Source organism: Narcine bancroftii, chromosome 3, assembly GCF_036971445.1.
Source record: "Narcine bancroftii isolate sNarBan1 chromosome 3, sNarBan1.hap1, whole genome shotgun sequence".
NCBI classification, from domain to species: domain Eukaryota; kingdom Metazoa; phylum Chordata; class Chondrichthyes; order Torpediniformes; family Narcinidae; genus Narcine; species Narcine bancroftii.
This window is the reverse complement of record NC_091471.1, coordinates 155,129,862-155,145,796: the sequence shown is the minus strand read 5'-3', so window position 1 is coordinate 155,145,796 and position 15,935 is coordinate 155,129,862. Positions and strand designations below refer to the sequence as shown.

General features: G+C 41.2%; 1 protein-coding gene across 1 annotated transcript in view; it reads left to right on the top strand.

The window, feature by feature from the left end:
• Nucleotides 1–15,935, top strand: part of shroom3 (shroom family member 3) — a 264,226-nt gene that overhangs the window by 240,290 nt on the left and 8,001 nt on the right. Inside the window, exons 4-7 of the mRNA XM_069925478.1 lie at nucleotides 5,562–5,665; nucleotides 6,930–7,025; nucleotides 8,125–8,931; nucleotides 14,665–15,153. Coding sequence (XP_069781579.1) covers nucleotides 5,562–5,665; nucleotides 6,930–7,025; nucleotides 8,125–8,931; nucleotides 14,665–15,153 — 1,496 coding nt within the window. The remainder of the gene's footprint in view (nucleotides 1–5,561; nucleotides 5,666–6,929; nucleotides 7,026–8,124; nucleotides 8,932–14,664; nucleotides 15,154–15,935) is intronic.

Genomic DNA, 15,935 nt, shown 5'->3' with positions numbered 1-15,935 from the left:
AAAGCCCTTTCCTGCTCACGGTGTCGAAGGCTTTGGTGAGGTCAACAAAGGTGATGTAGAGTCCTTTGTTTTGTTCTCTGGACTTTTCTTGGAGCTGTCTGAGGGCAAAGACCATGTCAATAGTTCCTCTCTTTGCGCAAAAGCCGCACTGTGATTCTGGGAGAATATTCTCGGCGACGCTAGGTATTATTCTATTTAGGAGAATCCTAGCGAAGATTTTGCCTGCATTGGAGAGCAGCGTGATTCCCCTGTAGTTTGAGCAGTCTGATTTCTCGCCTTTGTTTTTGTACAGGGTGATGATGATGGCATCACGAAGGTTCTGAGGCAGTTTTCCTTGGTCCCAACAAAGCTTGAAAAACTCATGCAGTTTGACATGCAGAGTTTTGCCGCCAGCCTTCCAGACCTCTGGGGGGATTCCATCCATACCTGCTGCTTTGCCACTTTTCAGTTGTTCAATTGCCTTATATGTCACATCCTGGGTGAGGACCTCATCCAGCTCTAGCCTTAGGGGCTGTTGGGGGAGCTGGAGCAGGGCGGAATCTTGGACTGAGCGGTTGGCACTGAAAAGAGATTGGAAGTGTTCTGACCATCGGTTAAGGATGGAGATCTTGTCGCTGAGGAGGACTTTGCCGTCTGAGCTGCGCAGCGGGCTTTGGACTTGGGGTGATGGGCCGTACACATCCTTTAGAGCCTCGTAGAAATCCCTGAAGTCGCCAATGTCCGCGCTGAGTTGGGTTCGCTTGGCGAGGCTAGTCCACCACTCATTTTGGATCTCCCGGAGTTTGCGCTGAAGATGGCTGCATGCACGACGGAAGGCTTGTTTCTTCTCTGGACAGGACGGCTTTGTAAGGTGAGCCTGGTGGGCAGCTCGCTTCTTTGCCAGCAGCTCCTGGATTTCCTGGCTGTTATCGTCGAACCAGTCCTTGTTTTTCCTGAAGGAGAAGCCCAGTACCTCTTCAGTGGATTGCAGTATGGTAGTCTTCAGCTGATCTCAGAGGGTTTCAGGGGACGAGTCCGTGAGGCGGATTGCATCGTCGAGCTTTGCTTTGAGGTTTGCCTGGAAGTTTCCTCTCACTTCGTCTGACTGCAGGTTTCCAACATTGAACCTATATCAACGAAATCTATATCTTCAAATGGAGCATAAACCACAAACAAAATTCAAGCCTCATTAAGAATTGTACAATTCAATTTATAACTTTCACCATTATTCCCTTCGTTCTATAACTAAAATAGCAAAATAATATACACCAGAATTACCACTCCTTTCACCTTAAAATTAAAGAAAAAATATAAAAAAAACATCCATCCCATTCACATTTAAATTTCAAATATTCCTTATCTACTGAATAAACTTTACAAAAAAAACCACATCAATTTTTAGTTTTTTAAACAATCAAATACTTTCTTATGCTTTTTTTAATATTTAAACAAAACAAAACCCCTTCACTCTTTAATCTAATAATACAAATAAAAAGGAAAAAAAATGGGTAGGAGGTTAAAAATACCCCCTCCCGTCCAAACCGCGCAATGCGGTAACTCCCAAAAAAAAAATGGGTGTGAGATAACTCACACGTAGCAGATGACTTTCAGGAAATAGTGCCTATCCAGTTCTCTCCCCCAACTCTCACTTCATCTTAAACTAACATCATCATTATTTAATATCCCTTTTTTTAAAAAAAACATTAGAAAAAAAAAGGACAACTCTTCTTTTAATCAGCTCCAACTGCCGAGTCACCATTACAACCATTCCTTCTTGGAGCATGGCTCTTTTCTTCCATCTCTTGTCTCCTTAGAGATCGCGGCAGACTATGTCTCTGTTGTAACGGAGTAATTGGCAGCTCTTGAGCAAATGCTATAGCTTCCTTTGGAGAATCAAAGAACTTTGGTTGGCAACCATCTTGGAAAACCTTCAAAACAGCTGGATATCTAAAGGTTGCCTTGTAACCTTTCTTCCACAACAACCTTTTAGCAGGATTGAATTCCCGTCGTTGGAACATAACTTCTTGACTCAAATCCGCATAGAAGAAAACTCGATTATTTTGAATCATCAAGGGTGATTTCCTCTGTTGTGCATTTCTAATAGCCACTCGTAAAATTATTTCTCTGTCGTAATAATTCAAGCAACGAACCAAAACAGGTCTTGGACTTTGACCTGAAATAGGTCTTCTACGCAAGGCTCTGTGAGCACGTTCCAGTATTATACCTTCCGGGAAATGTTCTTGACCCAGCACCTGCGGAATCCATTCAGTAAAAAATTTTCTTGGGTCTGGTCCCTCCATACCTTCCCGGCAAACCAATGATCTTTATATTGTTCCGTCTGGATTGGTTTTCCAAATAATCAATCTTTTTCACCAAATTTTTATTTTGAGTTTGTAAGTCTTCGACCATTTTGGTCACATCAAAAACTTGATCCCGCATTTCGTCTATATCTTCTTCACACGAATTAAATTTATCTCTCACTTCAAGCTTAAAAGCTCCAAACTCAGCCATCTGTTGAGAGTATATTTTCACCAGAGTATTAAACCTAGTACCAAGTTCAGTCATAATCTTGGATAATCCCTGCATTGTATAAGATAATTTAGATTCAAGATTCACAAAAATCTTTTCAATTGGAAGAGATTTTGGCTCAACAAATTCCTGCTTCTGCTGCATAACCAAAGGATCTTCTGTTCCTTCCTTCATTCTGGTTGCCTTCCTTGTAGTATGACTGCGTGTGGAAACCCCAGCCACAGCCTCTCCAGCAATGACTGGAGGATGCTGGCCGGGGTTTTCCCCAGTCCATAATGTATTAAGTTCTCCCAGTACATCAAGTTGTATAGGTTTTTCTATCTCAAGAGATGCAGTTTGCAGCGCCACCTCTACAGTTGACAAATGCCTTGAGTAACTCTTTGTTCTAAAGGCCTCTTTAGGGGGCTCTACCGATGTAACATAGAGCTCTACATCCGAACACTGTACCTCTCTCCTGGGATCCATTTCACGCTGAGTCCCGGTGTCTTTCCTGTAGGTAGGCTCCAAAACTTGAACTTTTGGAAAATTTAGTTTTTTGATGATCTGTTGTCGTTTTTTTTTGCTCTTTTCCACCAATTGTACCCTCATAAGTTAAATTAACAGCACTAAAATTATCTAAACTTTTAAAGAATTTTAACGGGCATTTCTAGACAAAACAATAAGATAGAGTCAGGAGAGGACTGGAAGGCACGTCTGATCCTTACGCCATCTTGCCACGCCCCTGATTGAGTTTGTTGTTGAGGAGTCTGATAGTGGAGGGGTAGCAGCTGTCCTGAACCTGGTTGTATGTGTTTTGTGGTGCCGATACCTCTTTCCTGATGGTAGCAGCAAGAACAGAGCATGTGCTGGGTGGGAAGGGTCTTTGATGATTGCTTCTACTCTCCCACAGCAGTGTTCCCTGCAGATGTACTCAATAGTGGGGAGGGTTTTTACCTGTGATATCCTGGGCTGTGTCCACTACTTTTTGGAAGGCTTTATGCACCGGGGTTTTGATGTCCCCATACCAGTCCGTGATTCAGCAAGGAAGCACACTTTCCACCACATGTCTGTAGAAATTTCCCAGGGTTTCTGGTGTCCTAACAAATCTCCACAAATTTCTGAGGAAGTAGAGGCGCTTGTGGGCTTTCTTCATGATGCCATTGGTGTGTTGGGTCCAGGAAAGATCTTCTGAGATAGTGACTCCCAAGAACCCAAATTTTCTCACCCACTCCACCTCTGATTTCCCCAATGATCACTGGATTGTACACCTCTGATTTTCTTTCCTGAAGTCAACAACCAGCTCCTTAGTTTTGGTAGCATTGAGTGCAAGGTTGTTGCACCATTCAGTCAAATTTTGTATTTCCCTCCTATATGATGACTCATCCCATCCTTTATACAATCCAATATCGTGGTATTGTTGGCAAATTTGTAGATGGTGACAGCCAGCACCCTTTTCCTGTGGTGACAATAGCAAATGCCAGAGGAAATCTGTTCAAGATGAAGTGGAGGATTTTTTTTACAGATTAGTGGGTGTGTGGAATGCATTGCCGCTGGTGGTGGAGGCTGCTACAGTAGGGACATTCAAAAGACTCTTAGATGAACACATAGATGTCAGAAAAGTAAAGGCTTGTGGGTGTGTGATAAGTTGTTGTAGAATAAGTTTACACAAGTTGACACAACATCATGGGCTAAAGGCCATGTACTGTAATATTCTATGTTTTACACCTCTCTGGCACTTTTTAAGAGTAAAACAGTCAAGTTTTTGCCTTTGCTTTTACATCAGACCTCTCTAAGTGTGGGAGGTGGAGTGGGGAGTTGGGGAAAACTATTCTCTTGGGTTTTCTGTGCTCCATGCAATGAATATTGAGGACCTACTGGAATATTTGGCCTCCTGATGTTTGATGATTGTTTCAGTTACAGTTGAGGACATTCTTTCATAACTTGTGGAAAACAAACCCCCTAATGTAACGATGTCTGATTCCTTTCAGTTGCCCACTCTGCAGGGTTGAGGGGATATGAAGCTGAGTTGTACCTACCCAAAGGTTGTTGATACCTGATGGAGATAACAGGACTGACATAAGCCAGGATGGGGGCTAACCCTGAAATGTACACAGATCCCACTCCTAATATATGAATGATATCTCAGATGAAAAGCATGATCAGGAATGGTAATGATAATGAAATAAGGTTCACCCCTTATGGTGATGCGGACATTGAGATTGCAAAGTAAAAGAGAAGCTGGGGTAAACCAACTATTCATTTCTACTGCTGATTTCTGCTTGATAATGAAAGTTAAATCTGACCCACCACTTGTAACACTGACATTTCCACTGAGACCTTCCAACTGATTTGGTTTGCTCAGATGACCGAAGTTCGTTTGTTGCTCTTGGCTCCAAGTAAGATGGACATATTCAGATACTGGGCCAGGAAGAATACAGAAAATAGTGACCATAATCTTAAGATGATACAACACAGATGATGTTTGGTCAGTGAGTGGGTAAAATTCATGCAACTTCCCAACCTCCAAACCTCTCTCCACTATTGACCCAATATGACTGATTTTAGATTTAATAGTAGATCAGTAGAAAAAAAAAGGGAAAGTTAAAATCTATGTTGGGTTAATTAACCGCAAGTCTCTGGAACAATGGGTCAATCAATTGAAGTTTGACCCTCCTATAATTCATGGTGGAAAGATAGATCCTGCAGTGAAATAGCTTCTCTCCATACTTGCTGCTAATGTGGGGTTCAAGGAAAGAAGATAATTCCAGAAAAGGTTTGTCTAAACCAACTGCATAGTTCAGTTGGTTTGTCGTAAACTCATTGTTTTGCATAGATTTTTAGATTCCACGTCCCAAGCTTTATTTAGATGGAGATCTAAAAGCTGGAATCTAAAGAAAATATAATATGCATGAGAAGCTTGGTGAATTTTTAATGTTTCAAGCTAGAATCCTTCACCAAAACACTGACCATCCTTTTCTCTCCCACTGTTGCTGTTCGATTGCTGAGTTCTTCCAGCAGCTTGTTGGTGATATATTTAAGATGATGTTTTGAAATTACTTTTTCTTTCATTCTAGGATGTTCTGTGTGCTGTGAATAGACCACCTGGATTCCCTGTTAAGGATCTAGCAACTTCTTTGTCCAAGATGATGGGCACTGACTCCATGAGCAATATCTATGGGTTTGTAATTAACCTCTGAAAACTTTTAAATTGTTGATTCACTAGAAACCATTCAGCAATGAAAGTGCTTTATTTTTCTACGGGTTGCCTGTTTTCCCCATCTGTTCCCTTCCTTTCAAAGGGGTTTGGTTTAAATGTCTGATTCAGTGACATGATCATAAATTCTATTTTCCATTACATTGAGTGAAAGCTCACATGTTTTAATATAAGGAGCAATGGATTATATCCTATCACTCCTTATAAAAGTGTTAATGAAGCTTGTCCAGACAGGAGGATGTTCAGCAAGTAAACATCTGGTGTCAAAACCATGAGCAATCAAAAGGCAAGTGCCTGTTGCCCACAGCAATGTTGTTGTAATAGGAAGGAGGGGGAAGGCATTTCAGTCCTGTTGGGTGATGCTGTGTTATAATGTGAGAAGGCACTTGCACTCTGCTCAGACTTGCTGGAGAGAGTTATGAGCACATCCTATTGGGCTCTTCACAATGCTGAATGACTGACTTGAGGCTAATTAAAGGTCATTATCTTCCTTTTCCAGTTTTGGAGAGTTAACCTTTCTTTCTTGCACACTAGATGATTGCACTCACTTTAAAGTAATTAAAATGACACAGGAAGTTTCAAAGGCACTATGAACAAAGGGAATGTGACAGCCAGCCACACGAGGGCATTTTCAGATGCACACAGTGTCATGTGTTGATCCTCTTCTTCGGAGGAATGAGGTGGAGTTTGAAGAGTGGCCACAAATCCTAACCACAGTCCCCATATCTGAAGCTTCATAAAGAGGCCTGCAAGCACTTGAGGAGCAGAGGGCATTGTGTGTTTGATGACAAGTGAGGGAAAAGATTTGCCAGTGCCCTTTTAAAACTAAACTCTTTTAACTTGTGGTTCTTCCTCTCATGTTTTTCTCATCAACATCAAAGAGGTTTGCTCACAGCAAACAGGCGATAAACTGAGTAATTTTAATGAAGCAGGACCAGCATTTTTTCAGTCCACCTCGCAGACTGCAAAGCTCTTTTCCATTAGCTTTGCAGGAGATGCATTCCATCTACCTAGAGGTCAATGCAGGTTTCCACTCTGCTTTATTGCTCCTTCTTTAATGTCTTTTTGATTAAAATGTGTCTTCTGACAATAGAGCACCGAGTGTCTCTTGTAGAGAAGAGCTTCAGGGTGCTGTCTCCAAACAATCCTGCAGGGCTCCTTGGAACAGAGAGTGAACAAGGCAAGCTGAAGTAATCCGGGGATGAAAATTGTGTTGCTTGGTTCACAGGGCTCCATTGGCATCCAATTCAAGAGCACAGCAAGTGTCCAGACCCCAGCGCTGTGATGGCAACCGGCAGCTCGTACGAGCAGTATCTCAAGACTGGTATGGGACAGTTCAACTGAACTTGCAAAGCTTCTCTGTAAAAGATTGTCTTTCTGTTTATTTTTCATTGCATCTTTCCATTTTACTGTCTCTTGAAGCTATGAACCAGCAGGGAATATAGGTTCACACAGACCCATACTGTTTAGCTTTTCATCCATTCTTTATGTGCGACACAGCCAATCAGCTCTGGCATTTCTGAGAGCCCAGTTGAAAGGCAGCACTTGCAACAATACAGTCCTTCAATGCTGTCTGGAGTTTTGTACTGAGGAGCCCAGAGTGACACTTAGTGTTGTAGTCTACCTCAAGGTGGAGATGGGCTGGGGGTGGGGGGTGGTTGGAGTTGACGTTATTTCTAGTATAACTATTAAAAACATTCAATGGAACAAGCAAGGGCCAGTAGCAAATGTGAAATAATAAAGAAAAAAGTTGAGTGTTCACACAAAATGAAAATATTCTAGAGGATGGGAAAACTTAAAAGTGTGACTATGTAGTTCATTCAATGGAAGATAAAAGTAGTGAAACCTATAAACAAGGCTGTTATTTATTCTTGTACATTTTATCCGTAGAGTTGGGAGTTCAAGACCAAGAAAATAACTAGTTCTGTGCTGTGTATAGTTTTAGAGAAGGAATAAAGGACAATTTAAGGAGGATTACATAAAATAAGGAGAGGCTTTGGTTTCTCGAAAAGAGAATTTCTTCTTTGTGAGCCCATGCAGTAGAAATTTATCCTCCATTGCCTTAATTATAACTAAATTTCATAAGCAGAGATGAAGCAAAGATGTTAACTGCATAGCACTCTTAGTGTAGACAACAGAGTTGACACTCTACTTGAGTGTCAAGGTATTTAATTTATATCTACAGGAGAATAAGACAATAATAAGAAAGTTATTGCTGTAGCAGGTTAAAGACAAAAATGGGTGTTGATCTTTCTGGCTATGGGAAATATAAAGAAAGTGCATGGAGAACAAGGCATGAGATTAGCTATGAAATTCTCCTGATAAAGAGCCAGAAAAGACTTGGTGGCAGCAACTGTCTTGACGGACAATAAAACCTCACCTTACAGAAACTGGCGTTAACTGATTTGCACTTGCATTTAAAGGTCTTTTAGCAACGATGGCAGAAGCAAGCTTGGACCATCCCTGTCAGCAAGTTATGAGAATGAATTGAATCCCTTTGCTGTGAGCAAAATCTCCGGCCGGAATGAGAAGCACAAATCACTCGAGGGTTTCAGGCCCAGGAGCACTTCCTGCATCAGGCAGGTGTCAAGCACAGGGCAGTTCAACTATTGGCCCGCATCACAGAACCCAGCCCAAGACAAAGCAGCCTCAGAAAACAACTGCAAGTCCATGCCTGGAGGACAAGGAAACAAGAGCAGCAAACCTACAGAGGCATATAAAAACTACCTTCCAGAAGAAACTGGGACATCGGCTTCATTGAAGAAGAAGAAGGCAGTCCAACCACAGAGACCTCCAGCACCTAAACTAAAATGGGTCAATTCAGTTGATGATGACGCAACCAAAAAGGGCCCATTTCCTCCAACTGCTGGGTCCAATCATCACCTACCTGAGAGGGATCAGTACCACATTGCAGGAAGTGGCATGGGTTGGGAAACTGAGCTACCGCCCATTGGCCCACCTTCCCCCCGAGCCAGCTCGCACTCACACTTGGAGTCACACCTGCAGTTGTTCTCTTCGCTCACAGGCGAGGATGATGTGTTTATTCAGGATCTGGACTCTCTGGCCCTTGCTGAAGGTTTTCAGCCACTTCCACCCCCACCTCTGCAGATTCCCAGAGCTGTCCCAGAAAGCAAAGACTATGAATTTCCCCCACCGCCTTCTCCTGTTGCATTCAAAGACCAGAGCATGGAGGAATTATTTAACAGGAGCATTGAACAACCTGTGACCAGGTAACTGTCAGCAAAACTATAACATTCAAGATTCATGCAGTATGATGAATTCTTTACTGAACACTTTTTCTCTCAGGTATCCAATTAACAACACCCAGTTTGTAGTAGAACCTGCTATATTTCAGATAATACTTTGTTCAGTGGAAATGGCTTTGAGGGAATGCTGTTGTTATTCAAAAGCTGTGGGTATGGCTTTTCCTATAATGCAAATGCAGTGTCAGCATTCATTTTGAGAGGACTTGACTATAAGGGCAAAGATGTAGTGCTGAGGCTTTACAAGGAGTTGGTTGACCCACACTTGGAATATTGCAAGCAGTTTTGAGCCCCATATCTAAGGAAGGATGTGCTGTTGTTGGAGAGGATCCAGAGGAGGTTTACAAGAATGGCCCCAGGGATGAGAAGGTTAATGTATGAGGAGCATTTTGATGGTGTTTCAGAGAGGATGTTTCTATTTGTGGACTAGAGGGCACAGTTTCAGGATTAAAGGACGTCCTTTTAGAATAGAGATGAGGAGAAATTTCTTCATCCAGAGAGTGGTGAATCTCTGGCATTCATTACCACTGATAGCTGTGGAGGTGAAAACATTGGGTATATTTTTTTGCAGAGATTGATCATTTCTTGATGAGTTCCTAGCTTGGTACATTGTAAATTGGTTGAAGTTATTCTGAGACAGAGGAAGAAGAAACTTCCATTGATGACATTCAGATTTGTTATTGGAACTTTCAGTGGTAACCATACTACTTTCCTTCACAAGTTCAGAATAGGCCATAATAAGCCAAAAAAAAGTTAGCAAGGAATTCCTAAAATGAATCAGATAAATCTATGCCTGTCAAAACAAATGAACTCACATTTCTAAATGGAATGGAATTTTTTTGAGAAGGGCAATGCTTTTGGGAATGGACTCTATTTACTGAGGACTATTTCTCTAGTTCAGCCATTCTCAACCTTTTTTTAGGCTATGACACCCCCACCCCATTTCCCTCTTGCCTGTGAAACAGTCAAATTTTAGTTTACATTATGTGAGGCTTTTACTTAAATGTGGTGTGGCCTCTGGTGGGGGATAGTGGTGTGAGAGGAAGGTGGGTTGGGCTCCTCTTGAGAATGGCTGCTTCTGGTCGACTATTTGTTTAACTTTCTCTTTGCTTGTTAGTGCATCATCCTCCCAGCCAAAAAAGGGAGGGGATCTAGTTGATAAACTTCTCCGACAGTCAGGGAAAGCAGCTGAGTTCAAATGAACAGGATCAACATGTCTTCACCTTTCAGTCTAACCTCCACCTGAATAGACAGTGGCTGCTGAGAAAAGTGGCATATTCACAATTACAACACTTAATGATGCATCACATTGGTACTCCATATTAAGGATGGGATCTCCCAGGAGGCATCTGTTCGTGGTAGGAAAGAAAGCCATTGTGTTGTCAAGCCCAGCTGCCATCATACAACAGCTAAAAGTGGATCCAAGCAGGAGCAAAGTGCAGGTGGTAGTTTGATCAGCAAAGGTTGAGTGGAGGACAAAATATTACCTGGCCATCATCATGAGGGAAGGCTTATTCATGACTTGGCCCAGGGTTGCATCGGTTCAAAGGCCGGGAATCTTAGCATTTGAAGCTAAGATTATTACCTTAGCATTTAAATAATCCTGCACTGATCAACTGGATGGCAATGAGAAAATGTAGCAGAGAGGAAAACTGTGGCTGGGGTGGGCATGATGCACAGAAGAGATGAGGTGATGGGGGAAATGGGTGCTAATGTCTTTTACACTGGAGGCTGGAATGGGAATATGGCTGGTCCAAGTCTGCTGGGAATGAATGGAAGGAAGGAGGGATATTTATCCCCAGATCTTCTACAACTGCTGGGAATGAGCTAAAGGAAGGAGGGACATTTTTCCCCTCCCTCTGCCCACCACCCCCCCCCCCCGCCCCCCCACCACTGCTTTCATTTCATTTATGTGCATAAAACTGGGTACTTGTTTAAGGTTCATACAGTTGCATCTGAAACTAATCGAGCCAGCAATCAAATCCTGGGTAGGGGAGTCCAAAATTAAGGAGGGAGGGGGAGATTTTAAAAAGAGGTTGGTGAGTATATTGGAATGAGCTGCCAGAGGAAGTGGTAGAAATGGGTACAATCACATCATTTAAAAGACATTTATAAAGAATATGGTTTAGAGTGATATGACCTAATGCAGGCAAATGGGACAAGTGTGTGGAGAGAATTTAGTCAATGTGAACAAATTGGGCCAAAAGTCGATACAAACCAGAGAATATGGGTTAAGAGTGAAAAGTTTAGGGCAATTTTTCACACTTTTTTTTTCCACTCATATACCATGTATATAATCTCTATACCATTAGTGCTCTGTGATTAGTAAGGGACTATTTAAGGTGGTATGTGAGTGGGAAGGGAAGGTTGAGAATCACTGCCCTAGACCCAATTGTTCCTGAAATATTTTGTTTGAGAAAAATTGTCATTGGCCCATTTCCTTTGGAGTTTTGAAACTGTGCACATAATGAGTCAATTACGTACGATTAAAACGGTGGTTTTCAACCTTTTTCTTTCCACCTGCATACCACCTTAAGCAATCCCTTGCTAATCACAGAGCACCTATGGCATAGGGAATACTTTAAATGGTATGTGAGTGGAAAGAAAACCAGCAAACCACTAGTTTGGGGGGGAATGTGAGGAGAACTCCTTCACACAGAGAGTAGTGGGAGTGTGGAATGAGTGCCAGCTGAAGTGGTGAATTTAATTTTAACATTTTTGGACAGGTACATGATGGGAGAGGTATGGAGTGGATGCAGGTCAAAGGGGCTAGGCAAAAAAATGATTTGGCACAGACTAGAAGGGCCGAAAGGGCGTGCTTCTGTGTTGTGGTGTTTTATGGTTTTGTGCTGTAAAACAACTTGGCTCTATAACCATCCAGTCAGTGTGCATGCAGTTAGTTATTTACACTTGATTATAATGAGCAAATAGAGTCAGGTTTATGCACCTAGTTGAAGTGCAGCATCAAGCTTGACAGTGATTCTAACAATGCTTAGAAGCCATAATGTAATCCACCCAAAGTGGATGAGTATGGCAAGGATCTTTTGGATGTTTCTACCCTTAATAAAATAATTCAGTTCCTTCATTCCTTTTAATAAAAGTTTGCATGTTTTAAATGCAAATATATAAGTTTTACCTACAATAAATAATGTCTTAAACCAGTCACAGTTTTGGGGAAAGTGACAGGTATTGGAAAGTTGGCGAGGAATGCACGCCTCTGCTGACTGCATGGAGATTAGGCACCTCCTCATGGTCATCAGAGGAATTGCAATTAACTGTGTTTTACTTCTAAAAGTGGAGGCTTACTTGACTTAATTCGGTAAATTCATCCAGCAAACAAATTTCTTCACAATGTTGTTAGTATGGTTTGGTGGAGCATCAGCCATATGGCTTCACACACAGGCGTTTCTATCTATTTTGTGCATTCTTCTAAAGGGCAAAGTTGAGACATAATCACCCACTTTTTGCATACGAGATATTTAAGAGCAGCTTTGGAAAAGGCCTGAAAACAGGTTGGCAGGTGCATGTATGTGCAATGACATTGAGAGGGTTAAGTGAAGCAGATTGACACCATGAACACTAGCACCTGTAAATTCCATCAGGGGAAGCAGCTGAAGCCCACAAAGAGAGCAAGGAATGTTGCCCTTTGTTAATACATTAAATCGCCGTTATAGAAAACTACTATGACCCATGGAAGAGTTGTAATGAAGAAATAGATATGATCAGTTAAAGGCAGAATCAGTTTTGGTCTTGCTTAAGGTTAAAACCTGAGTAAAGTATGGAATAAATATCCGGAGGAAAGAATTCCAAGAAATCCATATTAAAACTCTTGTCATAGAAATTCACCCCTGTTCTCATATCAATGAAACCTAATTTCAGAAGCAAACTGCAGAATGCATCAGTTATTGCTTTGCAAATGACTGACAATTTCATATCTGGGGTACTGAAATACTTCACACATTTTAGTAATCAATATTTATTTCGCCTGTTAATTCTTGAACAGTGCTGGCTGTTTAAGTTTGTAACATCGAGAATATTTTTAAAAATATTTAATTTAAATGGTTTTGGAATAGTTTGATTATAGCATTGAAAATGATACCATTGAATGACACCAGGTACCTGGTGGTGAGCCTATCATCAGATCAGTCATGTTCTTATTGAATGGTGGAGCAGGTTTGACAGATCAAATGGGCCTACTCCTGCTCCTGTTTCTTATGATCTTACAATTTATGGACCACACCAGCTACTATACACAATTCTCCATGGGCTCCCATTCTAAATGGTAGCAAACTTCTTTTCAACTGAGTGTTCACAAAGATGTTATATATTACTCGGAGTTAAATCCGAGTAGCATGGGAAGAAAGTAATGCCTGTTGCTATTAATGACAAATAAGATCCAAAACAAAGATGGGTCCATAAGATGAGCTTCAATTTGAGTTACCTTAATGTTGTTGGTCCCCATAATTACATTCCCGTAAAATCAGATTTTGCTGTCTAATTATGGTTAGTCATCTAATTTTATTTTTATATATATATATATATATCTATATATAATTTAATATTCCATACATGCAGAACTATCATTATAATACTACTAGAAAACAAATTGATTACATACATGATAGTTTTCATCCCAAACCAAAATTCCCTCCCTGCCACCCAACCCCCCACCCCCCCCCCCCCCCCCCCAAATAACAACACTATATATATATGGGTTCAAAAAGAAAGAAGTGAAAGGGTCTTTGGATTGCAGACAAGTATGAAATGGAGTAGATTTAATCAGTTCTAACATAAACAGAGCTAGAGGAATAGAAAGGATATCCCTACAAGTGTAATCCCATTATCATCTAACTTTGTTGATGACTGTGTTTGTCTCTCATTCATTTTTTTCTCAGTTTGCTTGAAAGCTACACATTTGGGAGGGAAAGTGCTCAGCAACCAGAATGGTGAGAAGTGAACTTTCATATTGGGTTGCTGCAGGGACTGCTGTGTCTGGCTCAGATATCTGACCTAGTAAACCAATGGAAATGAAGGGAAGGAGTTCTCATTTCTGCTGTGTCTGTGCTGGTAGCCAGGTGTTTGTCTCCATCAACATGGAGATCTCACGGGTACAGCATGAAAGCAGGGAAATAAGGCAAAAGTTATTTAAATAAAATTTCATGGATTTTGCAACTTTGCACTTGAGATGGAAAAGAAACCATTCTTATTGAAAAACTTTACAATTTTTTTCACTGGAATTATAATAGTACAATATGCAAATAACTTCCAACTTATTTGCCATTCTAAAAGTCAACATAATCCAAAGTCGTTTAAGTGTATGCAAGATTGGTTGAAGGATTTTCTGTGGAAAATGGTAAGAAAATGACACCATCCTATTCATAGAACACATTGTTTAAAAAATTCTAAAACGTATCAGTCATTCAGTTCGCACCACTAAATTGAATGTTGCATCTTACAGCAAAGAAGCCAAAGTGTCAGGCCTTTGGAGAAAATGACAAATTCAATTATTTCTAAACCAGCCATAAGAATTAAGCTTATTAAATACAAACATGGGTACTGGTTCAGCAATGTCTTTATCTTGTGCTCATTGATGACAATCTTACACAATTGGTTTACTGGATTTTCACAAAAGCTGCTGTAATAATGTGTTTTGAATGCAGCGTATATGATATTTTAATTTCCTTTCTTTATGTTTGGTAGGACTGCAGAAGATTATTCCCGCAAGGACAAGGTTCCTGCGATAAATGATGTAGATAAAAATGGCCATGGCATCCCTCTCTGCAGCTGCTCCGCCCAACGCAACAGCAGTGTTGAAGCATTATCCACTCCTGCAATCCAGCAAGATGCCCACTCATCCCAGACTGAGCATTGTCAAAGCCAAAGCCTGGATACCTCATGTTTTCAAAGTGCAACCACGAGCCAGGAAAGCTCACACTCCAGATATGCTTCAGTGCCACCAGAAGTGAACGAGAAGTCACCGGAGGACCTCAAGTCAGAAGAACTTGCCAAGGAGATCATCGGCAAAGATAAGTCTTTGGCAGAGATTTTAGATCCCGACTCGAATATGAAGACAACCATGGACCTGATGGAGGGCATTTTCCCCAGGGGCAGTGTGGTGAGGCAGGAGGCACAACATCGAAGGCCAAGGCTGCAAAGGGTGGCCAACAAATCTATATCCAAGGAGGATAAGTAAGTTGCTAAGCTTTTTAAGGTGCGGAGTCTAATGAGTGTAGCAAAACTGTAAAATAATGTCCACAATGTGTTTGCATAAATGCCTTTTAATCATACACAAATTAATGTTAGATTTTCCCTTTCCTGTTGGTCGAATCAAGTAATGCCTGCAAAATCGCAAAATATGGACAAAAGGCTCAAGTATGACAACAGTGACAACCTTTTGAGTTTAGTGTCATTCTCGTCACTCAGTGTTATCATTCCCTACAGCAGGTGCTCTGACTCGATCAGTAAACTTGCCTGAATTTGTCTCTCAAACTTGCTCAGAAAACACCGAACGGACCTAAAAAGTAAACATACACTCAACAGCCAGTACTCTAGCTTTGGAAATGGGAAAGGTTGCCATGAATTTTTTCAGTGAAGCTGGCACCCCCTCTTATCGCCCCTGAGTTTGCCTTCAGAGCAACAGCAAGCCTATCTGTGTTCTCTGTCATTGCTTTGAAACGGACAGCAATTTCTGCTGCATGTATTTATGGATCTGTGACTGGGACTCAGAAATTGCAATCATTCATGTATTCTGCTCTTTGACAAGGGTGCACGTACTCTTCCTCAAGGCAATGTCGAAACACATTGATGGAAGTTTCACTTTATATGGACCATTCTTATTATTTTACATTGAAATTAGCAAAGGTATAGCTGAGTTATTAATTATACGCCTGTAGAGCTTGTCGAAAGAACCAAAGACTTGTTGATCCAAACCAAGGCTTTTATTAGCAAAAGACAGGAGCTTTTCACAGGTG